Raw genomic sequence first — 26258 nt, 5'->3', positions numbered from 1 at the left:
ACTCCAATACATCATCAAGTTTGCCGATGGCAAAACAGTGGTAGGCCTGATCACCGACAACGACGAGACAGCCTATAGGGAGGTCAGAGACCTGGCCGTGTGGTGCCAGGACAACAACCTCTTCCTCAATGTGATCAAGACAAAGGAGATGATTGTGGACTACAGGACAACGAGGACCGAGCACGCCCCCATTCTCATCGATGGGGCTGTAGTGGAGCAAGTCGAGAGCTTCAAGTTCCTTGGTGTCCACGTCACCAGCAAACTAACATAGTCCAAGCATGCCAAGACAGTCCTGAAGAGGGCACGACAAAACCTATTCCCCCTCAAGAGACTGAAAAAATTTGGCATGGGTCCTCAGATCCTCAAAAGGTTCTACACCTGCACCATCGAGAGCATCCTAACTGTTTGTATCACCGCCTGGTATGGAATTCTGCTCGGCCTCCGACCGCAAGGCACTACAGAGGGTAGTGCGAACGGCCCAGTACATCACTTGGGTCAAGCTTCCTGCCATCCAGGACCTCTATACCAGGCGGTGTCAGGCTACGGCATGTCTGCTCGTCTATAAAGGTACAAAATGGCTTTTTAAATGCCAACAGGAAACCTTCTCTGGAGATGGTTTAGAAGCACCATTGAACAGGCAGTGGGACTGACTTCCATCACTAGGCCACCAAAACAACTGTTAGGGATTTTTTACCTCAAATGGCACCCTATTCCATATATAGTGCACTACTTTAGACCAGGGCCTATAGGGCTAAGGGCACTACTTTAGACCAGGGCCTATAGGACTGAGGGCACTACTTTAGACCAGGACCTATAGGACTAAGGGCACTACTTTAGACCAGGGCCTATAGGGTTAAGGGCACTACTTTAGACCAGGACCTATAGGGCTAAAGACACTTCTTTAGACCAGGGTCTATAGGACTAAGGGCACTACTTTAGACCAGGGTCTATAGGGCTGAGGGCACTACTTTAGACCGGGACCTATAGGGCTGAGGGCGCTACTTTAGACCAGGGTCTATAGGACTAAGGGCACTACTTTAGACCAGGACCTATAGGGCTGAGGGCACTACTTTAGACCGGGACCTATAGGACTAAGGGCACTACTTTAGACCAGGACCTATAGGACTAAGGGCACTACTTTAGACCAGGACCTATAGGGCTGAGGGCACTACTTTAGACCAGGACCTATAGGGCTGAGGGCACTACTTCAGACCAGGGCCTATAGGACTAAGAGCACTACTTTAGACCCGGGTCTATAGGACTAAGGGCACTACTTTAGACCAGGACCTATAGGGCTGAGGGCGCTACTTTAGACCAGGGCCTATAGGACTAAGGGCACTACTTTAGACCAGGGTCTATAGGGCTAAGGGCCCTGGTCAAACATTGTGCACTGAATAGGGAGTAGGGTGTCATGTAAAGTTGCCTCTTGATGAGACTTCATATACGATAACTCTCCTCTCCTTTCCTTTCCTTTCCCTCCTCTCCTCTCCTCTCCTCTCCTCTCCTCTCCTCTCCTCTCCTCTCTTCTCCTCTCCTCTCCCCTCCTCCAATCTCTCCTCTCCTCTCCCCTCCTCCAATCTCTCCTCTCCTCTCCTCTCCTCCAATCTCTCCTCTCCCCTCCTCTAATCTCTCCTCTCCTCCAATCTCTCCTCTCCCCTCCTCTAATCTCTCCCCTCCTCCAATCTCTCCTCTCCCCTCCTCTAATCTCTCCCCTCCTCTAATCTCTCCCCTCCTCCAATCTCTCCTCTCCCCTCCTCTCCTCTCCTCTCCCCTCCTCCTCTCCTCTCCTCTCCTCTCCTCTCCTCTCCTCTCCTCTCCTCTCCTCTCCCCTCCTCTCCTCTCCCCTCCTCTCCTCTCCTCTCCTCTCCTCTCCTCTCCTCTCCTCTCCTCTCCAATCTCCTCTCCTCTCCTCTCCTCTTCTCTTCTCTCCCCTCCTCCTCTCATCTCCTCCATATAAGTTCATACTGTGTTTAAATGCATTTCAGATTTCCAGTCCCAATGAATTTACTTTGTTTATTTATTGCTCCTGATAACTCCCCTCCCCTCCCTTCCCCTCCCTTCCTCCTCTCCTCTCCCCTTCCCTCCCCTCCCCTCCCCTCCTCTCCTCTCCAGGTTAACAGGGATATTGTGTCTGGGCTGAAGTACGTCCATCTGACCTACAGGAAAGGAATCAGAGGTAAGGAGGACCCCATTTTGTGCCGAGCTGTGGATACGCTGTGCTGTTTAGGCCCGTAGATCGTGTCAGTTTCTGATACATACACCTAAACCCTGGCTAGCAAGGGTGCAACTGAGCTGCCATTTTATGTGTTGTCATCGACACAAGACATCACAGTTTCCACACGTACACCTAATTCCGGGTTAACAGTGGTGCAACTGAGCTGCCATTTGGTGTGTTGTCATCGACACAAGACATCACAGTTTCCACACGTACACCTAATTCCGGGTTAACAGCGATGCAACTGAGCTGCCATTTGGTGTGTTGTCATCGACACAAGATGTCAGTTTCCCCCACATTCACCCAAACCTGTCTAGCAAGTGTGCAACTGAGCGTCCATTTTGTGTCATGCAGTGGACAAGGCGGTGTACATGGTGGGCAGCTACGGGCCGCGGGTGGAGGAGCACGAGTTCATGACCCCGGTGGAGGAGGCGCCCAAAGGCATGATTGTCAGAGGCAGCTACCACATCAAGTCCCACTTCACCGACGACGACAAGACCGACCATCTCTCCTGGGAGTGGAACCTGGGGATCAAGAAGGACTGGGACGAATAGAGAGGAGCCTCATTTCTCTCTCCCTCCTTCCCTCTCCCTGTGTCTCCACCTCTCCCTTTCCCCTTCCTTCCTTCCTTCCTTCCTTCCTTCCTTCCTTCCTTCCTTCCTTCCTTCCTTCCTTCCTTCCTTCTTACCCCTTCTCTCTCCCGTCTCCCCCACTTTCATCCCTCCTTCCTCCATCAAGAAGGACTGGGATGGATAGAGACCTCATCCTTCCCTCCATGCTTCCCTCTCCCTGTGTCTCCCCTCTCCCTCCTTCTCTCCCTCTTTATTTAGAAGGACTGGGATGGATAGAGACCTCATCCTTCTCTCCATGCTTCCCTCTCCCTGTGTCTCCCCTCTCCCTCTTCATTTAGAAGGACTGGGATGGATAGAGACCTCATCCTTCTCTCCCTCTTCATTTAGAAGGACTGTCTCTCCCTCTTTCTTCCTCCCCCCTCCTCTCCCCCCTCCCTCCAAGGCCCACCTGTATAATAGTAAACGACAGAGGCCGGTATGAAAGGTGTAAACAGGAAGTTAGGTTAGGCACGGTCTAGAACGGGACAGAGAGGATGTTGTCATAAACCAAACTAGTATCACATCATAGTAGACAACCGAACATCGTGGGCTACAACCCAAAATGGCCCCCTATTCCCTATATAGTGCACTACCCGCAGGACTCTGGTTAAAAGTAGTGCACTATGTAGGGAATAGGGGGCCATTTTGGGAGGCAGGGGGTATGAGCTGTAGGTGGAGATACACTTGTCTATGTGTGATGTAATCTGATGCTCTCTACTACAGTGTGTTAACTGAAGGGGATCAAATGAAGTTAAACCCGTGGGACTCACTCATACAGTGAAGTTGGAGTATGGATATGTATTTACACCCCATAGTGGGAGAGGCACATTCTAGAAGGTTATTCTAAAGTGTTCTATTCAGAAAATTGCCAGTTCAACAAGGTTTCAAGGAGCAGCCCTTTGTAATGTTAGTTATCAGTTAGAATGTTTGACAACAGTGTGTCTCATACTCCTCAAGAAGTTACCATCTTCTAAGTCCTACATCTAGAATGACCATCTTCTAAGTTCTAGTTCTAGAATGACCATCTTCCAAGTCCTATATCTAGAATGACCATCTTCTAAGTCCTACATCTAGAATGACCATCTTCTAAGTTCTAGTTCTAGAATGACCATCTTCTAAGTTCTAGTTCTAGAATGACCATATTCTAAGTTCTAGTTCTAGAATGACCATCTTCTAAGTTCTACATCTATAATTACCATCTTCTAAGTCCTACGTCTAGAATGACCATCTTCTAAGTTATAGTTATAGAAATATCATCTTCTAAGTTCTACATCTAGAATGACCATCTTCTAAGTCCTACATCTAGAATTACCATCTTCTAAGTGCTACATCTAGAATGACCATCTTCTAAGTTCTACATCTAGAATGACTATCTTCTAAGTTCTACATCTAGAATGACCATCTTCTAAGTTCTACATCTAGAATGACCATCTTCTAAGTCCTACATCTAGAATGACCATCTTCTAAGTTATAGTTCTAGAATGACCATCTTCTAAGTCCTACATCTAGAATGACCATCTTCTAAGTCCTACATCTAGAATGACCATCTTCTAAGTTCTACATCTAGAATGACCATCTTCTAAGTTATAGTTCTAGAATGACCATCTTCTAAGTCCTACATCTAGAATGACCATCTTCTAAGTTCTACATCTAGAATGACTATCTTCTAAGTTATAGTTCTAGAATGACCATCTTCTAAGTCCTACATCTAGAATCTAATTTCTGTTACTGTGTCTTTCAGTTGCCTTCTGTCTCTGTTATACTTGACACACCTGAGCTGTTATTGGATTCATGTAAAACAACATGGTTTCACGCTGTCTGGAGGAGTTTTACCATGGTAACATATCAACAGACAACTGTTGTTTTCTCAGGTTTGCCCTTATAGTTGCTCTATTTTTTCAATGCTGCTTGAATGTCATTTCCCCAATGTCTGCCTCTTTGCCTATTGAGAGAGTTGCTCTTTAAAAGATAACGCCATTCACCATGTATCAACCATCTCCCATTAAACATCATGTAAACATCCTGAGGAAGCCTGTTGTCTGGCTATGATGAAGAAAATGTGATTGTGATGTGTACAATATGCTCTGTAGTAGTCGCTACAGAATACAGCCCAACAGAAGTAGCCTACACAGTGTCTTTACCTCTCTGTTAGGTAGTGACCCTGAGACATATCTATACAGTACAGTAGAGGGTCAACTGGGTTGGAGGTTCCTTAATGGGCGCCACTGTTAGCACCCAAAGTATCATGACATGATTATTCCAGTCAGAATGTAAATTAGAATGTTACGATGGTGATTGGTTAGCCTGGGTATATCAGTATGCTTGGACCATCATGTCACTCCTAGCTACTTCCTGGCATCCAAACATGACAATGAATGGAATGGTGGCACAACACTGATCTGGGAGCAGCAGGTTAGACACTGATCTGGGAGCAGCAGGTTAGACACTGATCTGTGAGCAGCAGGTTAGCGTTTGGTACCAACACAGAGGTTAGACACTGATCTGGGAGCAGCAGGTTAGACACTGATCTGGGAGCAGCAGGTTAGACACTGATCTGGGAGCAGCAGGTTAGACACTGATCTGGGAGCAGTAGGTTAGACACTGATCTGGGAGCAGTAGGTTAGACACTGATCTGGGAGCAGCAGGTTAGCGTTTGGTGCCAGTGGTTAGTTTGCTGAAGTGTAGTGTATATCTGTTGCTCGGGGTCACTGTCCCCCTTTAACACCAAGCATGAGGCCTAAAGGCAGCGATGGACTCGGGTAACGAACTAATGAAACAGAAGAGAACTCCGTTCTATCTACGACGTGACCCGTTTTGTCCTGTCATGGAAACTCAGTGGATGAGGTCTTCGAGATTTGATCGATGCTGTCCCCCCCCCCCCCCCCCCAAAAAAAACGTCCTTGTCACTATTGTGTGAAGTCTTATGGTGTTGTAAGTGTTGATGATGATGATGATGATGGTGATGATGATATTGATGATGATGATGATGATATTGATGATGATGATCATGATATTGATATTAATGATGATCATGATATTGATATTAATGATGATCATGATATTAATGCTGATCATGATATTGATGATGATCATGATATTGATTGTGATGATCACGATATTGATGATGATGATGATCATGATATTGATGATGATGATGATGATATTGATGATGATGATCATGATATTGATGATCATGATATTGATCATGATATTGATGATGATATTGATGATGCCATTCAAAACGGTGGCGAACCCAGAAGTAACTGTAACGTGGGCTTGTTGAGTGTTGCATGGTTTCACATCTCTTCTTTCTTTAAAGACTGTTTTACTGTCACGTTGTGATTTTGAAAAGAAAAAAAACCAACCTGCAGATTGAAATGGGTTGCCAAGGATACCGCAGATATTTACAGGGATTTAGATCAAAAATACCTTTGTTATTACTACTGTGGCTGTGTTCCAAATGGACTCTAATTCCCTTTATAGTGTGTTGACTTGGACCCATAGAGAGTCATTCTATTCCCCTTTATAGAGTGTTGACTTGGACCCATAGAGAGTCATTCTATTCCCCTTTATAGAGTGTTAACCTGGACCCATAGAGAGTCATTCTATTCCCCTTTATAGAGTGTTAACTTGGACCCATAGAGAGTCATTCTATTCCCCTTTATAGAGTGTTAACTTGGACCCATAGAGAGTCATTCTATTCCCCTTTATAGAGTGTTAACTTGGACCCATAGAGAGTCATTCTATTCCCCTTTATAGAGTGTTGACTTGGACCCATAGAGAGTCATTCTATTCCCCTTTATAGAGTGTTAACCTGGACCCATAGAGAGTCATTCTATTCCCCTTTATAGAGTGTTAACCTGGACCCATAGAGTCATTCTGTCCCCTTTATAGAGTGTTAACCTGGACCCATAGAGAGTCATTCTATTAACCTGGACCCATAGAGTCATTCACAGGGTGATTAACAGGACAAACACAATGCTAGATTCAGATATATACACATGATTAGGTGTCTGGTCTATTCAGGGCTCTGGTTAAAAGTAGTGGACTATATAGGGAATAGGGCTGCAGTATAAAGTAGTGCACTATATAGGGAATAGGGCTGTAGTATAAAGTAGTGCACTATATAGGGAATAGGGCTGCAGTATAAAGTAGTGCACTATATAGGGAATAGGGCTGTAGTATAAAGTAGTGCACTATATAGGGAATAGGGCTGCAGTATAAAGTAGTGCACTATATAGGGAATAGGGCTGTAGTATAAAGTAGTGCACTATATAGGGAATAGGGCTGTAGTATAAAGTAGTGCACTATATAGGGAATAGGGCTGTAGTATAAAGTAGTGCACTATATAGGGAATAGGGCTGTAGTATAAAGTAGTGCACTATATAGGGAATAGGGCTGTAGTATAAAGTAGTGCACTATATAGGGAATAGGGCTGTAGTATAAAGTAGTGCACTATATAGGGAATAGGGCTGTAGTATAAAGTAGTGCACTATATAGGGAATAGGGCTCTGGTCTAAAGTAGTGCACTATATAGGGAATAGGGCTCTGGTCTAAAGTAGTGCACTATATAGGGAACATGGCTCTGGTCTAAAGTAGCGCACTATATAGGGAATAGGGCTGTAGTATAAAGTAGTGCACTATATAGGGAATAGGGCTCTGGTCTAAAGTAGTGCACTATATAGGGAATAGGGCTCTGGTCTAAAGTAGTGCACTATATAGGGAACATGGCTCTGGTCTAAAGTAGTGCACTATATAGTGAATAAGGGGCCATATTGGACACAAGCCTGGGCCTGTGTGTAAAGTAGTGCACTATATAGTGAATAAGGGGCCATATTGGACACAAGCCTGGGCCTGTGTGTAAAGTAGTGCACTATATAGTGAATAAGGGGCCATATTGGACACAGGCCTGGGCCTGTGTGTAAAGTAGTGCACTATATAGTGAATAAGGGGCCATATTGGACACAAGCCTGGGCCTGTGTGTAAAGTAGTGCACTATATAGTGAATAAGGGGCCATATTGGACACAAGCCTGGGCCTGTGTGTAAAGTACTTCTGCATTCTAAAGTGTTGGTATTCCAGCATCTTGTATCTTTTAATAAAGGTGATTTAATCAGCCACTTCCTGTCTGTCTGAACATGTGGACTCAACATCATTCCAAATAAGGCACTCGAATAAGCGGACGATAGGTGAAGGTACACTCTATATATACACCCTTTCAAATTTAGCGGATTTGGCTATTTCAGCCACACCCGTTGCTGACATGTGTATGAAATCGAGCACACAGCCATGAAATCTCCGTAGACACTCGGCAGTACCGTTCTGTGAGCTTGTGTGGCCTACCACATCGCGGTTGAGTCGTTATTGCTCCTAGGCGTTTCCCACTTCACAATAACAGCACTTACAGTTGACCCGGGCAGCTCTAGAAGGGCAGTAGTTTGACAAACTGACTTGTTGGAAAGGTGGCATCCTATGACGGTGCCACGTTGAAAGTCACTGAAGTCTTCAATAAGGCCATTCTACTGCCAATGTTTGTCTGTGGAGATTGCATGACTGTCTGCTCGATTTTATACACCTGTCAGCAACAGGTGTGGCTGAATTATTCGATTCCACTGATTTGAAGGCGTGTCCACATACTGCTGGTTATAAGTGTATTCCCCTGGTACATTACTCAGGTCTCACCAGTCCATTTATGCTGCTCTGGCGCCATCCTGTGGACTTCTGGGAACACAACTTCAACTCCGTTACATTCAATGAATCACACAAAGAGCCTCTGGACTGGAGCACAACGCAGTCTGAATCAGGTACTTATATGGATAAAGACACTGTCATATCACTGAATCTCAGTTTAAATCAGGGTTTTTAACAGAACACAGGTCATTACAAGTAAAAACATTCCTCAATTAGGTTTTATTTATTCATCTAATAAAATAAGTGAAAGACAGTACAGATATAACCTGGTATCAACAGTGTTCAGGTTGGAAGACAGTACAGATTTAACCTGGTATCAACAGTGTTCAGGTTGGAAGACAGTACAGATATAACCTGGTATCAACAGTGTTCAGGTTGGAAGACAGTACAGATATAACCTGGTATCAACAGTGTTCAGGTTGGAAAACAGTACAGATATAAACTGGTATAAACAGTGTTCAGGTTGGAAGACAGTACAGATATAACCTGGTATCAACAGTGTTCAGGTTGGAAGACAGTACAGATATAACCTGGTATCAACAGTGTTCAGGTTGGAAAACAGTACAGATATAAACTGGTATAAACAGTGTTCAGGTTGGTGTTCAGGTTGGAAGACAGTACAGATATAACCTGGTATCAACAGTGTTCAGGTTGGAAGACAGTACATATATAAACTGGTATCAACAGTGTTCAGGTTGGAAAACAGTACAGATATAAACTGGTATAAACAGTGTTCAGGTTGGTGTTCAGGTTGGAAGACAGTACAGATATAAACTGGTATCAACAGTGTTCAGGTCGGAAGACAGTACAGATATAAACTGGTATCAACAGTGTTCAGGTTGGTGTTCAGGTTGGAAGACAGTACAGATATAAACTGGTATCAACAGTGTTCAGGTTGGAAGACAGTACAGACATAACTTGGTATCAACAGTGTTCAGGATGGAAGACAGTACAGATATAAACTGGTATCAACAGTGTTCAGGTTGGTGTTCAGGTTGGAAGACAGTACAGATATAAACTGGTATCAACAGTGTTCAGGTTGGTGTTCAGGTTGGAAGACAGTACAGATATAAACTGGTATCAACAGTGTTCAGGTTGGTGTTCAGGTTGGAAGACAGTACAGATATAACCTGGTATCAACAGTGTTCAGGTTGGAAGACAGTACAGATATAACCTGGTATCAACAGTGTTCAGGTCGGAAGACAGTACAGATATAACCTGGTATCAACAGTGTTCAGGTTGGGAGACAGTACAGATATAACCTGGTATCAACAGTGTTCAGGTTGGAAGACAGTACAGATATAAACTGGTATCAACAGTGTTCAGGTTGGAAGACAGTACAGATATAACCTGGTATCAACAGTGTTCAGGTTGGAAGACAGTACAGATATAAACTGGTATCAACAGTGTTCAGGTCGGAAGACAGTACAGATATAACCTGGTATCAACAGTGTTCAGGTTGGAAGACAGTACAGATATAACCTGGTATCAACAGTGTTCAGGTCTGTGTTCAGGTTGGAAGACAGTACAGATATAACCTGGTATCAACAGTGTTCAGGTTGGAAGACAGTACAGATATAACCTGGTATCAACAGTGTTCAGGTCTGTGTTCAGGTTGGAAGACAGTACAGATATAAACTGGTATCAACAGTGTTCAGGTTGGAAGATTATTGGGTATTTTGGTTCATCAGGCTGACCCCCAGTCTTCATGGAGGAGATTACTGAGTAGTTTGGTTCATCAGGCTGACCCCCAGTCTTCATGGAGGAGATTACTGAGTAGTTGGCCCCCGCGATATGTAACTGTTCAGGGAAGTTTGGAACCAATATACACAGGCAGTTAGGAAAGCAAAGGCTAGGTTTTTCAACCAGAATTTTGCATCCTGTAGCATAAACTGCAAAAAGTTTTGGGACACTGTAAAGTCCATGGAGAACAAGAACACCTCCTCCCAGCTGCCCACTGCTCTGATGCTAGGAAACACTGTCATGATAAATCTACCATAATTGAGAATTTCAATAAGCATTTTTCTACGGCTGGCCATGCTTTCCACCTGGCTACCCCTACCCCGGTCAACAGCTCTGCACCCCGCACAGCAACTTTCCCAAGCCTCCCCCATTTCTCCTTCACCCATTTCTCCTTCACCCATTTCTCCTTCACAATCTGGACCCTCTCTTTCTAAAATTATCCACCGCAATTGTTGCAACCCCTATTACAAGCCTGTTCAACCTCTCTTTCGTATCATCTGAGATCCCTAAAGATTGGAAAGCTGCCACGGTCATCCCCCTCTTCAAAGGGGGAGACACCCTAGACCCAAACTGTTACAGACCTATATCCATCCTACCCTACCAAGTTAACAAACAGATCACCGACCATTTCGAATCCCACATGACCTTCTCCGCTATGCAATCTGGCGTCAGAGTTGGTCATGGGTGCACCTCAGCCACGCTCAAGGTCCTAAACGACATCATAACCGCCATCGATAAGAGACATTACTGTGCAGCCGTATTCATCGACCTGGCCAAGGCTTTCGACTCTGTCTATCACCACATTCTTATCGGCAGACAACAGCCTTGGTGTCTCAAATGACTGCCTCGCCTGGTTCACCAACTACTTCTTAGACAGAGTTCAGTGTGTCAAATCGGAGGGTCTGCTGTCCGGACCTCTGGCAGTCTCTATGGGGGTGCCACAGGGTTCAATTCTCGGGCCGACTCTTTTCTCTGTATACATCAATGATGTCGCTCTTGCAGCTGGCGATTCTCTGATCCACCTCTACGTAGACGACACCATTCTGTATACTTCGGGCCCCTCCCTGGACACTGTGTTAACTAACCTCCAGGCAAGCTTCAATGCCATACAACTCTCCTTCCGTGGCCTCCAACCGCTCTTAAATGCAAGTAAAACTAAATGCATGCGCTTCAACCGATCGCTGCCCGCACCCGCCAACCCGATCTGCATCACTACTCTGGATGGTTGTGTCTTAGAATATGTGGACAACTACAAAGATAAAATATATATAAAATACTACCTAGGAGTCTGGTCCGTATGGGAGTTGCAGCGATGAGAAAAGAATATAACTACCAATTGGAAACTATGAAATTGGGGAGAAAAAACCAACAAGATCAATGATTTGTAAATGAAATCCGTTTTAACAACTCAGTGTGGTGATTCATTATATTAATGAATGACTCTAGTTGACAATGTCTGTCAACTTCAATGGTGTTTATTCATGAATATATACAATCATATGTTTGACACACTAGAAAAATATTCTACATTGTTGCTCCAGTGTGTCTTACTGAACATGACCCTGATTAGAGTGATACATCATGTGTTTGACACAGGGACCACCTGACACAGTGACACTGAGGTATCATCATGAACCCTAAACCCTGGATAGAGGGGCTCAGTGAACGTGGAGGTGAATGTGTGCAGGTGGGTCAGTGTGTCAGAGGAGGCTCTATAGAAGGACAGAGTGCCGTCTGGCCAGTCCAGATACACTCCTACTCTGTGGGAGCTGGAGTAGAGGACGTCTATGGTAGTGGGTTTATTATTGTGACAGGCAGTGTAACTGTTGTCAGAGCAGTCCAGACTCCAGGACTTGTCATTGTATCCAAGACAACAGTCATCACCCCTTCCTCTCCTGCTGATTCCTTTATATGTCACTCCTATATCAGCCCTTCTCCCACTCCACTCTACCTCCCAGTAACAGCGCCCAGTCAGACCCTCTCTACACAGCACCTGTCGACAGTCCTCAAATCTCTCTGGGTGATCAGGATACGGCTGCTCCTCTGTCCTACATGTCACCTTTCTGTTCTCCTCAGACAGAGAGAGGAGTCTGTTTACTGTGTTTGGGTCCAGTGTGAGATCACAGACATCTGATGGATGAAACCAGACACAATATTAGAAATCATCATCATTCACATTAGAATGTTAACTCACTTTTTACTAATTCATTTAATGTAGATGTTTCTAGGTATCAAAAGGAGAAGTTAAGGTAACTTGAGACTTGTTGAATGATCATATGTTATACTGTATGGTAATATAAAACACACTAATTCACATTAATTAACCAAGTAAGTAATGATGGTGTCAAATCAATTATTTTTAAACTTTGGTGTCCCTGATTTCTGCTTCTGTAGAACTACAGCTGATATTTAATATGACCAAGTAAGTAATGATGGTGGTCTTTGACTTTGACTTAACTTGAATTAAGACTTATTCTTAGTCCTATTCTTCACCTCAGTCAACACTCACATTTTCTAAGCCCAGGTTTCATTCTGTTCTCTCCACCATGTTCCACACTGTAGCGGTAAGCAGAAGAACAGACAGTCATTGAGGGATACACCTGAACACACACACACACACACACACACACACACACACACACACACACACACACACACACACACACACACACACACAACTTTGTCCAAGTGGTGGTAAGAATGTTTGTCTTAACTAGCCTGATAAGTCAAACATGTCTGATATGAACATTGACATAAACCCTCTACATACTTGAGTTTCTCCAGTCTGCAGTGTGGATCCTCCAGTCCAGCAGAGAGCAGTCTGAATCCTGAGTCTCCTGGGTGCTTTTAACGGACCTCTGAGACTATCACAGTGCAGGTGCATTTATACGGAGACTTGATTACACACAGGTCGATTGTATTTATCATCATTAGTCATTTAGGTCAACATTGGATCATTCAGAGATCCTCACTGAACTTCTGGAGAGAGTTTGCTGCACTGAAAGTAAAGGGGCTGAATAATTTTGCACGCCCAATTTTTCAGTTTTTGATTTGTTAAAAAAGTTTGAAATATCCAATAAATGTCGTTCCACTTCATGATTGTGTCCCACTTGTTGTTGATTCTTCACAAAAAAATACAGTTTTATATCTTTATGATTGAAGCCTGAAATGTGGCAAAAGGTTGCAAAGTTCAAGGGGGCCGAATACTTTCGCAAGGCACTGTATCCTTAATGCTTATAAGTAAGCATTTCACTGTAAGCTCTGCACCTGATGTATTAGGCACATGTGACAAATTTGATTTGATTTAGTTCGCCCATTTGCAGAAGTCATAAGTATTCTGACAATTTTTCTTTTTAGTGTATTAAAATAGTCAAAAATATATGGTTGTAAATACGGTTGCATTTGCGGTTTGTTTTGGGTTATGTTTTGCCCAAAAGTAACTGAATGGTGGATAATGACTGCGGTAATTATCTGTTTAAGTGAGAAGATAACATGTTTCTCATCAATACTAAATTCATCCTGATGATGCCATGATTAATACAAATCATAAATCAATCTTGAAAGGCTACAAATACTTATTTTCCACCATCATTTGCAAATAAATTCATTAAATATCCTACAATGTGATCTTCTGGATTTTTTTTCTCATTTTGTCTGTCACTCAACTTTTTCACTCCGGACGCTTTATCTGGACACGGTTCGTCAGGACCTCCAACAGCCGAAGCTAAGTAGTAACATTAACATGATGCCTTCTAATTGCAGTCGCTGTACTCGCCTTACGGCGAGGATAGCTGTGCTACAAGCCCAGCTTCAGACGCAATCGCTAGGCAAGGGTAATTTCAGTGTAGGAAAGGATGAAACCGCGTCTGTGCCACCAGTAAGTACAGATAGTAGTATAAATCCCCTGGCACAGTCCCCGCAGCCGGACAACTTTCTCACGGTTTCTGGAAGGAAATGCTGTAGGAATGCTCAACCGGTGTCGCTCATTCAGCCGACAGAAACTTTCAACCGGTTTTCCCCATTAAGCAGCGGGTCGGAGTCAGAGGCCGAGTCTTCTCTGGTCTCTCCTCCTCCCGTTACGGGGTCTGAGACGCCGAAGCTTCCCACCATTAGCTCTGACAAATTGAAAACTCTAGTCATTGGCGACTCCATTACCCGCAGTATTAGACTTAAAACGAATCATCCAGCGATCATACACTGTTTACCGGGGGGCAGGGCTACCGACGTTAAGGCTAATCTGAAGATGGTGCTGGCTAAAGCTAAAACTGGCGAGTGTAGAGAGTATAGAGATATTGTTATCCACGTCGGCACCAACGATGTTAGGATGAAACAGTCAGAGATCACCAAGCGCAACATAGCTTCTGCGTGTAAATCAGCTAGAAAGATGTGTCGGCATCGAGTAATTGTCTCTGGCCCCCTCCCAGTTAGGGGGAGTGATGAGCTCTACAGCAGAGTCTCACAACTCAATCGCTGGTTGAAAACTGTTTTCTGCCCCTCCCAAAAGATAGAATTTGTAGATAATTGGCCCTCTTTCTGGGACTCACCCACAAACAGGACCAAGCCTGACCTGCTGAGGAGTGACGGACTCCATCCTAGCTGGAGGGGTGCTCTCATTTTATCTACCAACATAGACAGGGCTCTAACTCCTCTAGCTCCACAATGAAATAGGGTGCAGGCCAGGCAGCAGGCTGTTAGCCAGCCTGCCAGCATAGTGGAGTCTGCCACTAGCACAGTCAGTGTAGTCAGCTCAGCTATCACCATTGAGACCGTGTCTGTGCCTCGACCTGGGTTGGGCAAAACTAAACATGGCGGTGTTCGCCTTAGCAATCTCACTAGGATAAAGACCACCTCCATTCCTGTCATTATTGAAAGAGATCATGATACCTCACATCTCAAAATAGGGCTACTTAATGTTAGATCCCTTATATTATAGTCAATGAACTAATCACTGATCATAATCTTGATGTGATTGGCCTGACTGAAACATGGCTTAAGCCTGATGAATTTACTGTGTTAAATGAGGCCTCACCTCCTGGCTACACTAGTGACCATATCCCCCGTGCATCCCGCAAAGGCGGAGGTATTGCTAACATTTACGATAGCAAATTTCAATTTACAAAAAAAAAAATGACGTTTTCGTCTTTTGAGCTTCTAGTCATGAAATCTATGCAGCCTACTCAATCACTTTTTATAGCTACTGTTTACAGGCCTCCTGGGCCATATACAGTGTTCCTCACTGAGTTCCCTGAATTCCTATCGGACCTTGTAGTCATAGCGGATAATATTCTAATCTTTGGTGACTTTAATATTCACATGGAAAAGTCCACAGACCCACTCCAAAAGGCTTTCGGAGCCATCATCGACTCAGTGGGCTTTGTCCAACATGTCTCTGGACCCACTCACTGTCACAGTCATACGCTGGACCTAGTTTTGTCCCATGGAATAAATGTTGTGGATCTTAATGTTTTTCCTCATAATCCTGGACTATCGGACCACCATTTTATTACGTTTGCAATTGCAACAAATAATCTGCTCAGACCCCAACCAAGGATCATCAAAAGTCGTGCTATAAATTCACAGACAACACAAAGATTCCTTGATGTCCTTCCAGGTTCCCTCTGTCTACCCAAGGACGCCAGAGGACAAAAATCAGTTAACCACCTAACTGAGGAACTCAACTTAACCTTGCGCAATACCCTTGATGCAGTTGCACCCCTAAAAACTAAAAACATTTCTCATAAGAAACTAGCTCCCTGGTACACAGAAAATACCCGAGCTCTGAAGCAAGCTTCCAGAAAATTGGAACGGAAATGGCGCCACACCAAACTGGAAGTCTTCCGACTAGCTTGGAAAGACAGTACTGTGCAGTACCGAAGAGCCCTTACTGCTGCTCGATCATCCTATTTTTCTAACTTAATTGAGGAAAATAAGAACAATCCGAAATTCCTTTTTGATACTGTCGCAAAGCTAACTAAAAAGCAGCATTCCCCAAGAGAGGATGACTTTCACTTTAGCAGTGATAAATTCATGAACTTCTTTGAGGAAAAGATTTTGATTATTAGAAAGCAAATTACGGACTCCTCCTTAAATCTGTGTATTCCTTCAAAGCTCAGTTGTCCTGAGTCTGCACAACTCTGCCAGGACCTAGGATCAAGAGAGACGCTCAAGTGTTTTAGTACTATATCTCTTGACACAATGATGAAAATAATCATGGCCTCTAAACCTTCAAGCTGCATACTGGACCCTATTCCAACTAAACTACTGAAAGAGCTGCTTCCTGTGCTTGGCCCTCCTATGTTGAACATAATAAACGGCTCTCTATCCACCGGATGTGTACCAAACTCACTAAAAGTGGCAGTAATAAAGCCTCTCCTGAAAAAGCCAAACCTTGACCCAGAAAATATAAAAAACTATCGGCCTATATCGAATCTTCCATTCCTCTCAAAAATTTTAGAAAAGGCTGTTGCGCAACAACTCACTGCCTTCCTGAAGACAAACAATGTATACGAAATGCTTCAGTCTGGTTTTAGACCCCATCATAGCACTGAGACGGCACTTGTGAAGGTGGTAAATGACATTTTAATGGCATCGGACCGAGGCTCTGCATCTGTCCTCGTGCTCCTAGACCTTAGTGCTGCTTTTGATACCATCGATCACCACATTCTTTTGGAGAGATTGGAAACCCAAATTGGTCTACACGGACAAGTTCTGGCCTGGTTTAGATCTTATCTGTCGGAAAGATATCAGTTTGTCTCTGTGAATGGTTTGTCCTCTGACAAATCAACTGTAAATTTCGGTGTTCCTCAAGGTTCCGTTTTAGGACCACTATTGTTTTCACTATATATTTTACCTCTTGGGGATGTCATTCGAAAACATAATGTTAACTTTCACTGCTATGCGGATGACACACAGCTGTACATTTCAATTAAACATGGTGAAGCCCCAAAATTGCCCTTGCTAGAAGAATGTGTTTCAGACATAAGGAAGTGGATGGCTGCAAACTTTCTACTTTTAAACTCGGACAAAACAGAGATGCTTGTTCTAGGTCCCAAGAAACAAAGAGATCTTCTGTTGAATCTGACAATTAATCTTAATGGTTGTACAGTCGTCTCAAATAAAACTGTGAAGGACCTCGGCGTTACTCTGGACCCTGATCTCTCTTTTGAAGAACATATCAAGACCATTTCAAGGACAGCTTTTTTCCATCTACGTAACATTGCAAAAATCAGAAACTTTCTGTCCAAAAATGATGCAGAAAAATTAATCCATGCTTTTGTCACTTCCAGGTTAGACTACTGCAATGCTCTACTTTCCGGCTACCCGGATAAAGCACTAAATAAACTTCAGTTAGTGCTAAATACGGCTGCTAGAATCCTGACTAGAACCAAAAAATTTGATCATATTACTCCAGTGCTAGCCTCTCTACACTGGCTTCCTGTCAAAGCAAGGGCTGATTTCAAGGTTTTACTGCTAACCTACAAAGCATTACATGGGCTTGCTCCTACCTATCTCTCTGATTTGGTCCTGCCGTACATACCTACACGTACGCTACGGTCACAAGACGCAGGCCTCCTAATTGTCCCTAGAATTTTTAAGCAAACAGCTGGAGGCAGGGCTTTCTCCTATAGAGCTCCATTTTTATGGAACGGTCTGCCTACCCATGTCAGAGACGCAAACTCGGTCTCAACCTTTAAGTCTCTACTGAAGACTCATCTCTTCAGTGGGTCATATGATTGAGTGTAGTCTGGCCCAGGAGTGGGAGGGTGAACGGAAAGGCTCTGGAGCAACGAACCGCCCTTGCTGTCTCTGCCTGGCCGGTTCCCCTCTTTCCACTGGGATTCTCTGCCTCTAACCCTATTACAGGGGCTGAGTCACTGGCTTTACTGGGGCTCTCTCATGCCGTCCCTGGAGGGGGTGCGTCACCTGAGTGGGTTGAGTCACTGATGTGGTCATCCTGTCTGGTTTGGCGCCCCCCCCCCTTGGGTTGTGCCGTGGCGAAGGTCTTTGTGGGCTATACTCAGCCTTGTCTCAGGATGGTAAGTTGGTGGTTGAAGATATCCCTCTAGTGTTGTGGGGGCTGTGCTTTGGCAAAGTGGGTGGGGTTATATCCTTCCTGTTTGGCCCTGTCCGGGGGTGTCCTCGGATGGGGCCACAGTGTCTCCTGACCCCTCCTGTCTCAGCCTCCAGTATTTATGCTGCAGTAGTTTATGTGTCGGGGGGCTAGGGTCAGTTTGTTATATCTGGAGTACTTCTCCTGTCCTATTCGGTGTCCTGTGTGAATCTAAGTGTGCGTTCTCTAATTCTCTCCTTCTCTCTTTCTCTCTCTCGGAGGACCTGAGCCCTAGGACCATGCCCCAGGACTACCTGACATGATGACTCCTTGCTGTCCCCAGTCCACCTGACTGTGCTGCTGCTCCAGTTTCAACTATTCTGCCTTATTATAATTCGACCATGCTGGTCATTTATGAACATTTGAACATCTTGACCATGTTTTGTTATAATCTCCACCCGGCACAGCCAGAAGAGGACTGGCCACCCCACATAGCCTGGTTCCTCTCTAGGTTTCTTCCTAGGTTTTGGCCTTTCTAGGGAGTTTTTCCTAGCCACCGTGCTTCTACACCTGCATTGCTTGCTGTTTGGGGTTTTAGGCTGGGTTTCTGTACAGCACTTTGAGATATCAGCTGATGTACGAAGGGCTATATAAATAAATTTGATTTGATTTGATTTGATTCATAGTTGAAGTGTACCTATGATGAAAATTACAGGCCTCTCTCATTTTTTAAGTGGGAGAACTTGCACAATTGGTGGCTGACTAAATACTTTTTTGCTCCACTGTATGTATGAATAGCCTCAAATAAAAGGTGACATTCTGTCCTGTCACCTAATATGAAACATTCTCAAATCCAAAATGCTGGAGCATGGCAACACATTTAAAACTGTAAGCTTCACTGTCCAAACACATATGGTGTGGACTATGTGTGTCTGGTAGACACATGTGGATCTGGTGAACAGTTATCACATATTGACCAACTACAGGAATACTGACCTCAGAGTCTCCAGTTTACAGTGGCGATTCCCCAGTCCAGCAGAGAGCAGCTCCACTCCTGAATCCTTCAGGTCATTGTTACTCAGATCCAGCTCTCTCAGGTGTGAGGGGTTTGACTCCAGAGCTGAGACCAGAGAATCACAGCCTTCCTCTGTGACTAGACAGCCTGACAGCCTGCAAAGAGTCAAATCATATTAAAATCACACTGCTATTCTTTGGTGGTGAAAATAGTGGCAGTATATATTTTCACAAAGTTCAGATATACCAGTGTCCTGAAACCTGTCATATTTATTCATAAATGAATGTATCATTATTATAAACTACAAATTATCATTGCATAGTATTATCATTGCATAGTATTATCATTGCATGGTATTATCATTGCATTGTATTATCATTGCATAGTATTATCATTGCATAGTATTATCATTGCAGAGTATTATCATTGCATAGTGTTGCTTGTAGAGAGAAAAATGTATAGTACAAATATTTGAGTAGACTGACCAGACCAGTTTAAAAAGCAGTATCAGTCAGAAGACAGACAGTGAGGTATCAGATTTAGATTGTATTGAGTAAACAGTCCTCACCATATCTATTTTGACACTGAAGCTAACATTTTAAATGTGGCTCTGTACTCTAACATTTTGGAATTGGAATCAAATGTTTCAAATCTTTTTATTTTAGGATATTTTAATACATATCTGTTTCCCGTTTTGAAATGACAGCACTTTATGTATCAAGTCCGCCCATTTGAAGAAGTCATAAGTATTCTGATCAGTTCACTCAAAGTATATTAAAGTAGTCAAAATAATAGTATTTGGTCCCATATTCCTTGAACACAATGCAATGACTACATCAAGCTTGTGACGTAAACTCGTTGGCTGATTTGCAGTTTGTTTTGGTTGTGTTTTGCCCAATAATAAAATGGTGGATGATGAGTGGAGTACTTTTCTGTCTTTATAAGTGAGTAGATAACATGTTTCTAAACAATAATAAATTAATCCTGATGATGCCATGATTAAGAAAAACCATTAATGAATCATGAATAATAATGAGTGAGTAAGTTAGAGGCTACAACAAAACATGCTAACCTCTCACCATTACCAATAACAGAGGCTACAACAAAACATGCTAACTTCTCACCATTACCAATAACAGAGGCTACAACAAAACATGCTAATCTCTCACCATTACCAATAACAGAGACTACAACAAAACATACTAACCTCTCATCATTACCAATAACAGAGGCTACAACAAAACATACTAACCTCTCATAATTACCAATAACAGAGGCTACAACAAAACATACTAACCTCTCACCATTACCAATAACAGAGGCTACAACAAAACATGCTAACCTCTCACCATAACCATTAACAGAGGCTACAACAAAACATGCTAACCTCTCACCATTACCAATAGCAGGAGAGGTTAGCATTTATTCTGATCTTTGTGCCTCTATAACTTTGTTATTCTTCATCATTCACGATTAATTAAAGATTATTCACAATCATGGTAGCATCCACATGAATGTAGAAGTGTTCAGAAACATCTTCTATTCTTACTGACAATACAAGTGAAGTGACTCCAAAATGACTGGACATTATTCACCATTCAGTTTCTATTAGGAAAACATCATCCAATACACAACCAAGACAAACTGCAAATGCATTCAACAAGTTTGTAGAATCACAAGCTTGATGAAATCACTGGAGGCAAAGAATATTGGTCCAAACAATAAACTTTTGACTGAATGATTTGTACAAATAATTAGGACTTCTTCAAATGGGAGAACTACATACATAACGTTCTTTCATTTCTAAACAGTAAAATATATATGTATGAATATCTTTAAATAAAAGGTGACATTCTGTACTGTCACTTAATATGAAACATTATATCTCAAATCCAAAATGCTGGAGCAGAGCACCACATTTAAAACTGTAAGCTTCACTGTCCAAACACATATGTTGTGGACTATGTGTGTCTGGTAAACACATGTGGATCTGGTGAAGAGTCATAATTTGTTGACCAACTACAGGAATACTGACCTCAGAGTCTCCAGTTTACAGTGGGGATTCCCGAGTCCAGCAGAGAGCAGCTTCACTCCTGAATCCTTCAGATCATTGTTACTCAGGTCCAGCTCTCTCAGGTGTGAGGGGTTTGACTCCAGAGCTGAGACCAGAGAAGCACAGCCTTCCTCTGTGACTCCACAGCCTGACACCCTGACAAATAGATCATCATGACTTCACAAACACACTGTTATAATCCAAGTAGCATTCGAACGTGTATGTTTTTGTCCAGTATAAATATTCTTTTTTTTTTTGTCTATTTTTGTATATTTATTTTTCCTTTTTCAAATTATATATGCCTTCCTGCAACCCGCCTCACCCCATTACCTTTAGCTGCTTTAAGCTCGGATAATACCTGCTAGTCTGCACAGCGCAATATCAACCCAGAGCATATCGGACTGATTTTCTCCACTAGATCACCGGATTCCTGCAGCAAGATCTGGACCATTACACCGGATCATCACCGCTAGCTAGCTGCTACCGGGAGGCTCTGCCCCGAAGCTAATGAGCTAAGCCCATCTCCTGGCTAGCCGATAAAGTACACCAGCTAACTCTTGGGCTACAATACCTCTTTTGCCAATTGGTCTGGACCCTTTATTGTCGACATGAGCCCCGCCAATCCATCACGACTGGTCTGCCGATGTAATTGTCCAATTGTTTTCAACATGTTTTTCCGTTGTGATGCCGCAGAAGAGCCATCTGCTTGTCCCGACCCGCTAGCTTTCTGAACACCGTGTCTCCCGACCCACTAGCTTTCTGAACATCGTGTCTCCCGGCCCGCTAGCTTTCTGAACGCCGTGTCTCCCGGCCCGCTAGCTTTCTGAACACCGTGTCTCCCGACCCGCTAGCTTTCTGAACGCCGTGTCTCCCGACCCCCTCAGTCCCCAGCTGTGCCCTGGACACCATATGTGAATTGATATCCCCCCCATCTATCTTCAGAGTTCGTACCGGCCATCCTACAATCTAAGATAGATGCCCTCAATCTCACACAAATGATCAAGGAACCTACCAGGTACAAGCCTAAATTGGCAAACATGGGCACCCTCATAGATATCATCCTGACCAACTAGCCCTCTAAATACACCTCTGGTGTCTTCAACCAGGATCTCAGCGATCACTGCCTCATTGCCTGCATCCGTAATGGGTCAGCGGTCAAACAACCTCCACACATCACTGTCAAACGCTCCCTAAAACACTTCAGCGAGCAAGCCTTTCTAATTGACCTGGCCGGCGTATCCTGGAATGATATTGACCTCATCCCGTCACTAGAGGATGCCTGGTTGTTCTTTAAAAGTGTTTTCCTCACCATCTTAAATAAACATGCCCCATTCAAAAAAAATGAACTAAGAACAGATATAGCCCTTGATTCACTCCAGACCTGACTGCCCTTGACCAGCACTAGCATCGAATAGACCCCGTGATATGCAACTTTTCAGAAAAGTTAGGAACCAATATACACAGTCAGTTAGGAAAGCAAAGGCTTTTTCAAACATACATTTTCATCCTGTAGCACTAACTCCCCAAATATTTGGGACACTGTAAAGTCAATGGAGAATAAGAGCACCTTCCCCCAGCTGCTCACTGCACTGAGGCTAGGAATCACTGTCACCACCGATAAATCTACGATAATCGAGAAGTTAAACAAGCATTTCTCTACGGCTGGCCTTGCTTTCCACCTGGCTACCCCTACCCCGGCCAACAGCACTGCACCCCCCACAGCAACTTGCCCAAGCCCCCCCCAGCTTCTCCTTCACCAAAATCCAGATAGTTGATGTTCTGAAAGAGCTGCAAAATCCGGACCCCTACAAATCAGCTGGGCTAGACAATCTGGACCATCTCTTTCTAAAATGATCCGCCGCAATGGTTGCAACCCTTATTACTAGTCTGTTCAACCTCTCCTTCGTATCGTCTGAGATTCCTAAAGATTGGAAAGCTGCCGGGGTCATCCCCCTATTCAAAGGGGGTGACACTCTAGACCCAATGTTACGCTCGTCGATGGAAGGATCGGACCAAGGTGCAGCGCGGTATGCGTACATCTTACTTTATTCAATGAACACCAAAAAAACAACAAATACAAACAAAATGAAAAGTTTAGTAAACGGCACGGTCCCAAAACAAAATCCCACAAACTACAGGTGGGAAAAAGCTGTCTAAGTATGATCCCCAATCAGAGACAACGATAGACAGCTGACTCTGATTGGGAACCATACCAGGCTAACAAAGAAATAGAAAACATAGATTGCCTACCCTAGTTACACCCTGACCTAACCAACTATAGTTTCAAAGGGATCTCTAAGGTCAGGATGTGACACCCAAACTGTTACAGATCTACAGTTGAATTCGGAATGCTTTCGCCGAAAAGCATTTTACAAATCTGACTTGGTGGCTAGATTCACAACGAGTGTAGCTTTAATTCAGTACCTTGCATGTGTATTTTTATGAAAGTTTGAGATTTATCGAGTACTATACTCGAGTACTATAGGTGGCGCTCTGAAATTTCCGTTGAGCTGTCCCTGTGCAGGGACCACCTGGATGTGAAATGTCAGAATAATAGTAGAGAGAATTATTTATTTCAGCTTTTATTTCTTTCATCACATTCCCAGTGGGTCAGAAGCTAACATACACTCAATTTGTATTGAACATACTTCTTTCTGAAATAAATATTATAGTTTGATTACATTTTACGGTATCTTAGGAGTAAAAATAAACATATTTTGAATTGATGAAACAAAGTTTAGGAGTAGATTGTCAGATTCCTTTCTCTGCATGTTGAACGAGTGGATTACTCAAATCGATGGCGCCAACTAAACTGTCTTTTTGGGATATAAAGAAGGATTTTATCTAACAAAACGACCCTACATGTTATAGCTGGGACCCTTTGGATGACAAATCAGAGGAAGATTTTCAAAAAAGTAAGTGAATATTTAATCGCTATTTCGCTATTTGTGAATTTATGATACCTATGCGGGTGGAAAAATATTTTAATGCGGGGCGCCGTCTTAAAACAATCGCATGGCATGCTTTCTCTGTAATAGCTACGGTAAATCGGACAGTGCAGTTAGAATATAAGCTTTCAACCGAAATAAGACACATACTGTATGTACCTAAATGTTTCATATCCGTATTGTTTATGATTATTTATTGGAATTGCCCGCCCTCCAGTTTCACCGGAAGTTGTCTCGCATGTGGGATGCCTAGCCCTAAAAGGAACCGTCTTGCCAAAACTGTAGTTTGTAACAAGAAATTTTAGGAGTGGTTGAAAAGTTGGAGTGGTTGCAGTTAAGGAGTGGTTGTAGTTTTAATGACTCCAACCTAAGTGTATTTTATCTTCCGACTTTTATCTTCCGATCTTCCGACACTAGCATATCACCCTGTTCTATAGACCTATGATACAGTAGGAGATCACCCTGGTCTATAGACCTATGATGCAGTAGGAGATCACCCTGGTCTATAGACCTATGATACAGTAGTAGATCACCCTGGTCTATAGACCTATGATACAGTAGTAGACCACCCTGTTCTATAGACCTATGATACAGTAGGAGATCACCATGGTCAATAGACCTATAGTACAGTAGGAGATCACCCTGGTCTATAGACCTATGATGCAGTAGGAGATCACCCTGGTCTATACCCTATGATACAGTAGGAGATAACCCTGGTCTATAGACCTATGATGCAGTAGTAGATCACCCTGGTCTATAGACCTATGATGCAGTAGGAGATCACCCTGGTCTATAGACCTATGATGCAGTAGGAGATCACCCTGGTCCATAGACCTATGATACAGTAGGAGATCACCCTGGTCTATAGGCCTATGATACAGTAGGATATCACCCTGGTCAATAGACCTATAGTACAGTAGGAGATCACCCTGGTCTATAGACCTATGATGCAGTAGGAGATCACCCTGGTCTATACCCTATGATACAGTAGGAGATCACCCTGGTCTATAGACCTATGATGCAGTAGTAGATCACCCTGGTCTATAGACCTATGATGCAGTAGGAGATCACCCTGGTCTATAGACCTATGATGCAGTAGGAGATCACCCTGGTCCATAGACCTATGATACAGTAGGAGATCACCCTGGTCTATAGGCCTATGATACAGTAGGAGATCACCCTGGTCTATAGACCTATGATACAGTAGGAGATCACCCTGGTATATAGACCTATGATACAGTAGGAGATCACCCTGGTCTATATACCTATGATACAGTAGGAGATCACCCTGGTCTATAGACCTATGATACAGTAGGAGATCCCCCTGGTCTATAGACCTATGATGCAGGAGGAGATCATCCTGGTCTATAGGCCTATGATACAGTAGGAGATCACCCTGGCCTATAGACCTGTGCTACACTAGCATATCACTCTGTTCTATAGACCTATGATACAGTAGGAGATCACCCTGGTCTATAGACCTATGATGCAGTAGGAGATCACCCTGGTCTATAGACATATGATACAGTAGTAGATCACCCTGGTCTATAGACCTATGATACAGTAGTAGACCACCCTGTTCTATAGATCTATGATACAGTAGGAGATCACCATGGTCAATAGACCTATAGTACAGTAGGAGATCACCCTGGTCTATAGACCTATGATGCAGTAGGAGATCACCCTGGTCTATACCCTATGATACAGTAGGAGATCACCCTGGTCTATAGACCTATGATGCAGTAGTAGATCACCCTGGTCTATAGACATATGATGCAGTAGGAGATCACCCTGGTCTATAGACCTATGATGCAGTAGGAGATCACCCTGGTCCATAGACCTATGATACAGTAGGAGATCACCCTGGTCTATAGGCCTATGATACAGTAGGAGATCACCTTGGTCAATTGACCTATAGTACAGTAGGAGATCA

The 26258-nt window shown here is 43.5% G+C and overlaps 2 protein-coding genes across 2 annotated transcripts in view; one reads left to right on the top strand and one right to left on the bottom strand.

Moving 5' to 3' along the window:
* LOC139421713 (rho GDP-dissociation inhibitor 2-like) overlaps nt 1-4852 on the top strand; it is a 57711-nt gene extending 52859 nt beyond the window's left edge. Inside the window, exons 5-6 of the mRNA XM_071172827.1 lie at nt 2113-2176; nt 2570-4852. Of these exons, the coding sequence (XP_071028928.1) occupies nt 2113-2176; nt 2570-2769 (264 nt within the window). The 3' untranslated portion in view covers nt 2770-4852. The remainder of the gene's footprint in view (nt 1-2112; nt 2177-2569) is intronic.
* LOC139421752 (NLR family CARD domain-containing protein 3-like) overlaps nt 1-26258 on the bottom strand; it is a 1082035-nt gene that overhangs the window by 664202 nt on the left and 391575 nt on the right. The gene's annotated exons all lie outside the window — the stretch shown is intronic.

This window comes from Oncorhynchus clarkii, chromosome 12 (assembly GCF_045791955.1).
Source record: "Oncorhynchus clarkii lewisi isolate Uvic-CL-2024 chromosome 12, UVic_Ocla_1.0, whole genome shotgun sequence".
NCBI lineage: Eukaryota > Metazoa > Chordata > Actinopteri > Salmoniformes > Salmonidae > Oncorhynchus > Oncorhynchus clarkii.
This window is presented reverse-complemented; position numbering and strand designations above follow the sequence as displayed.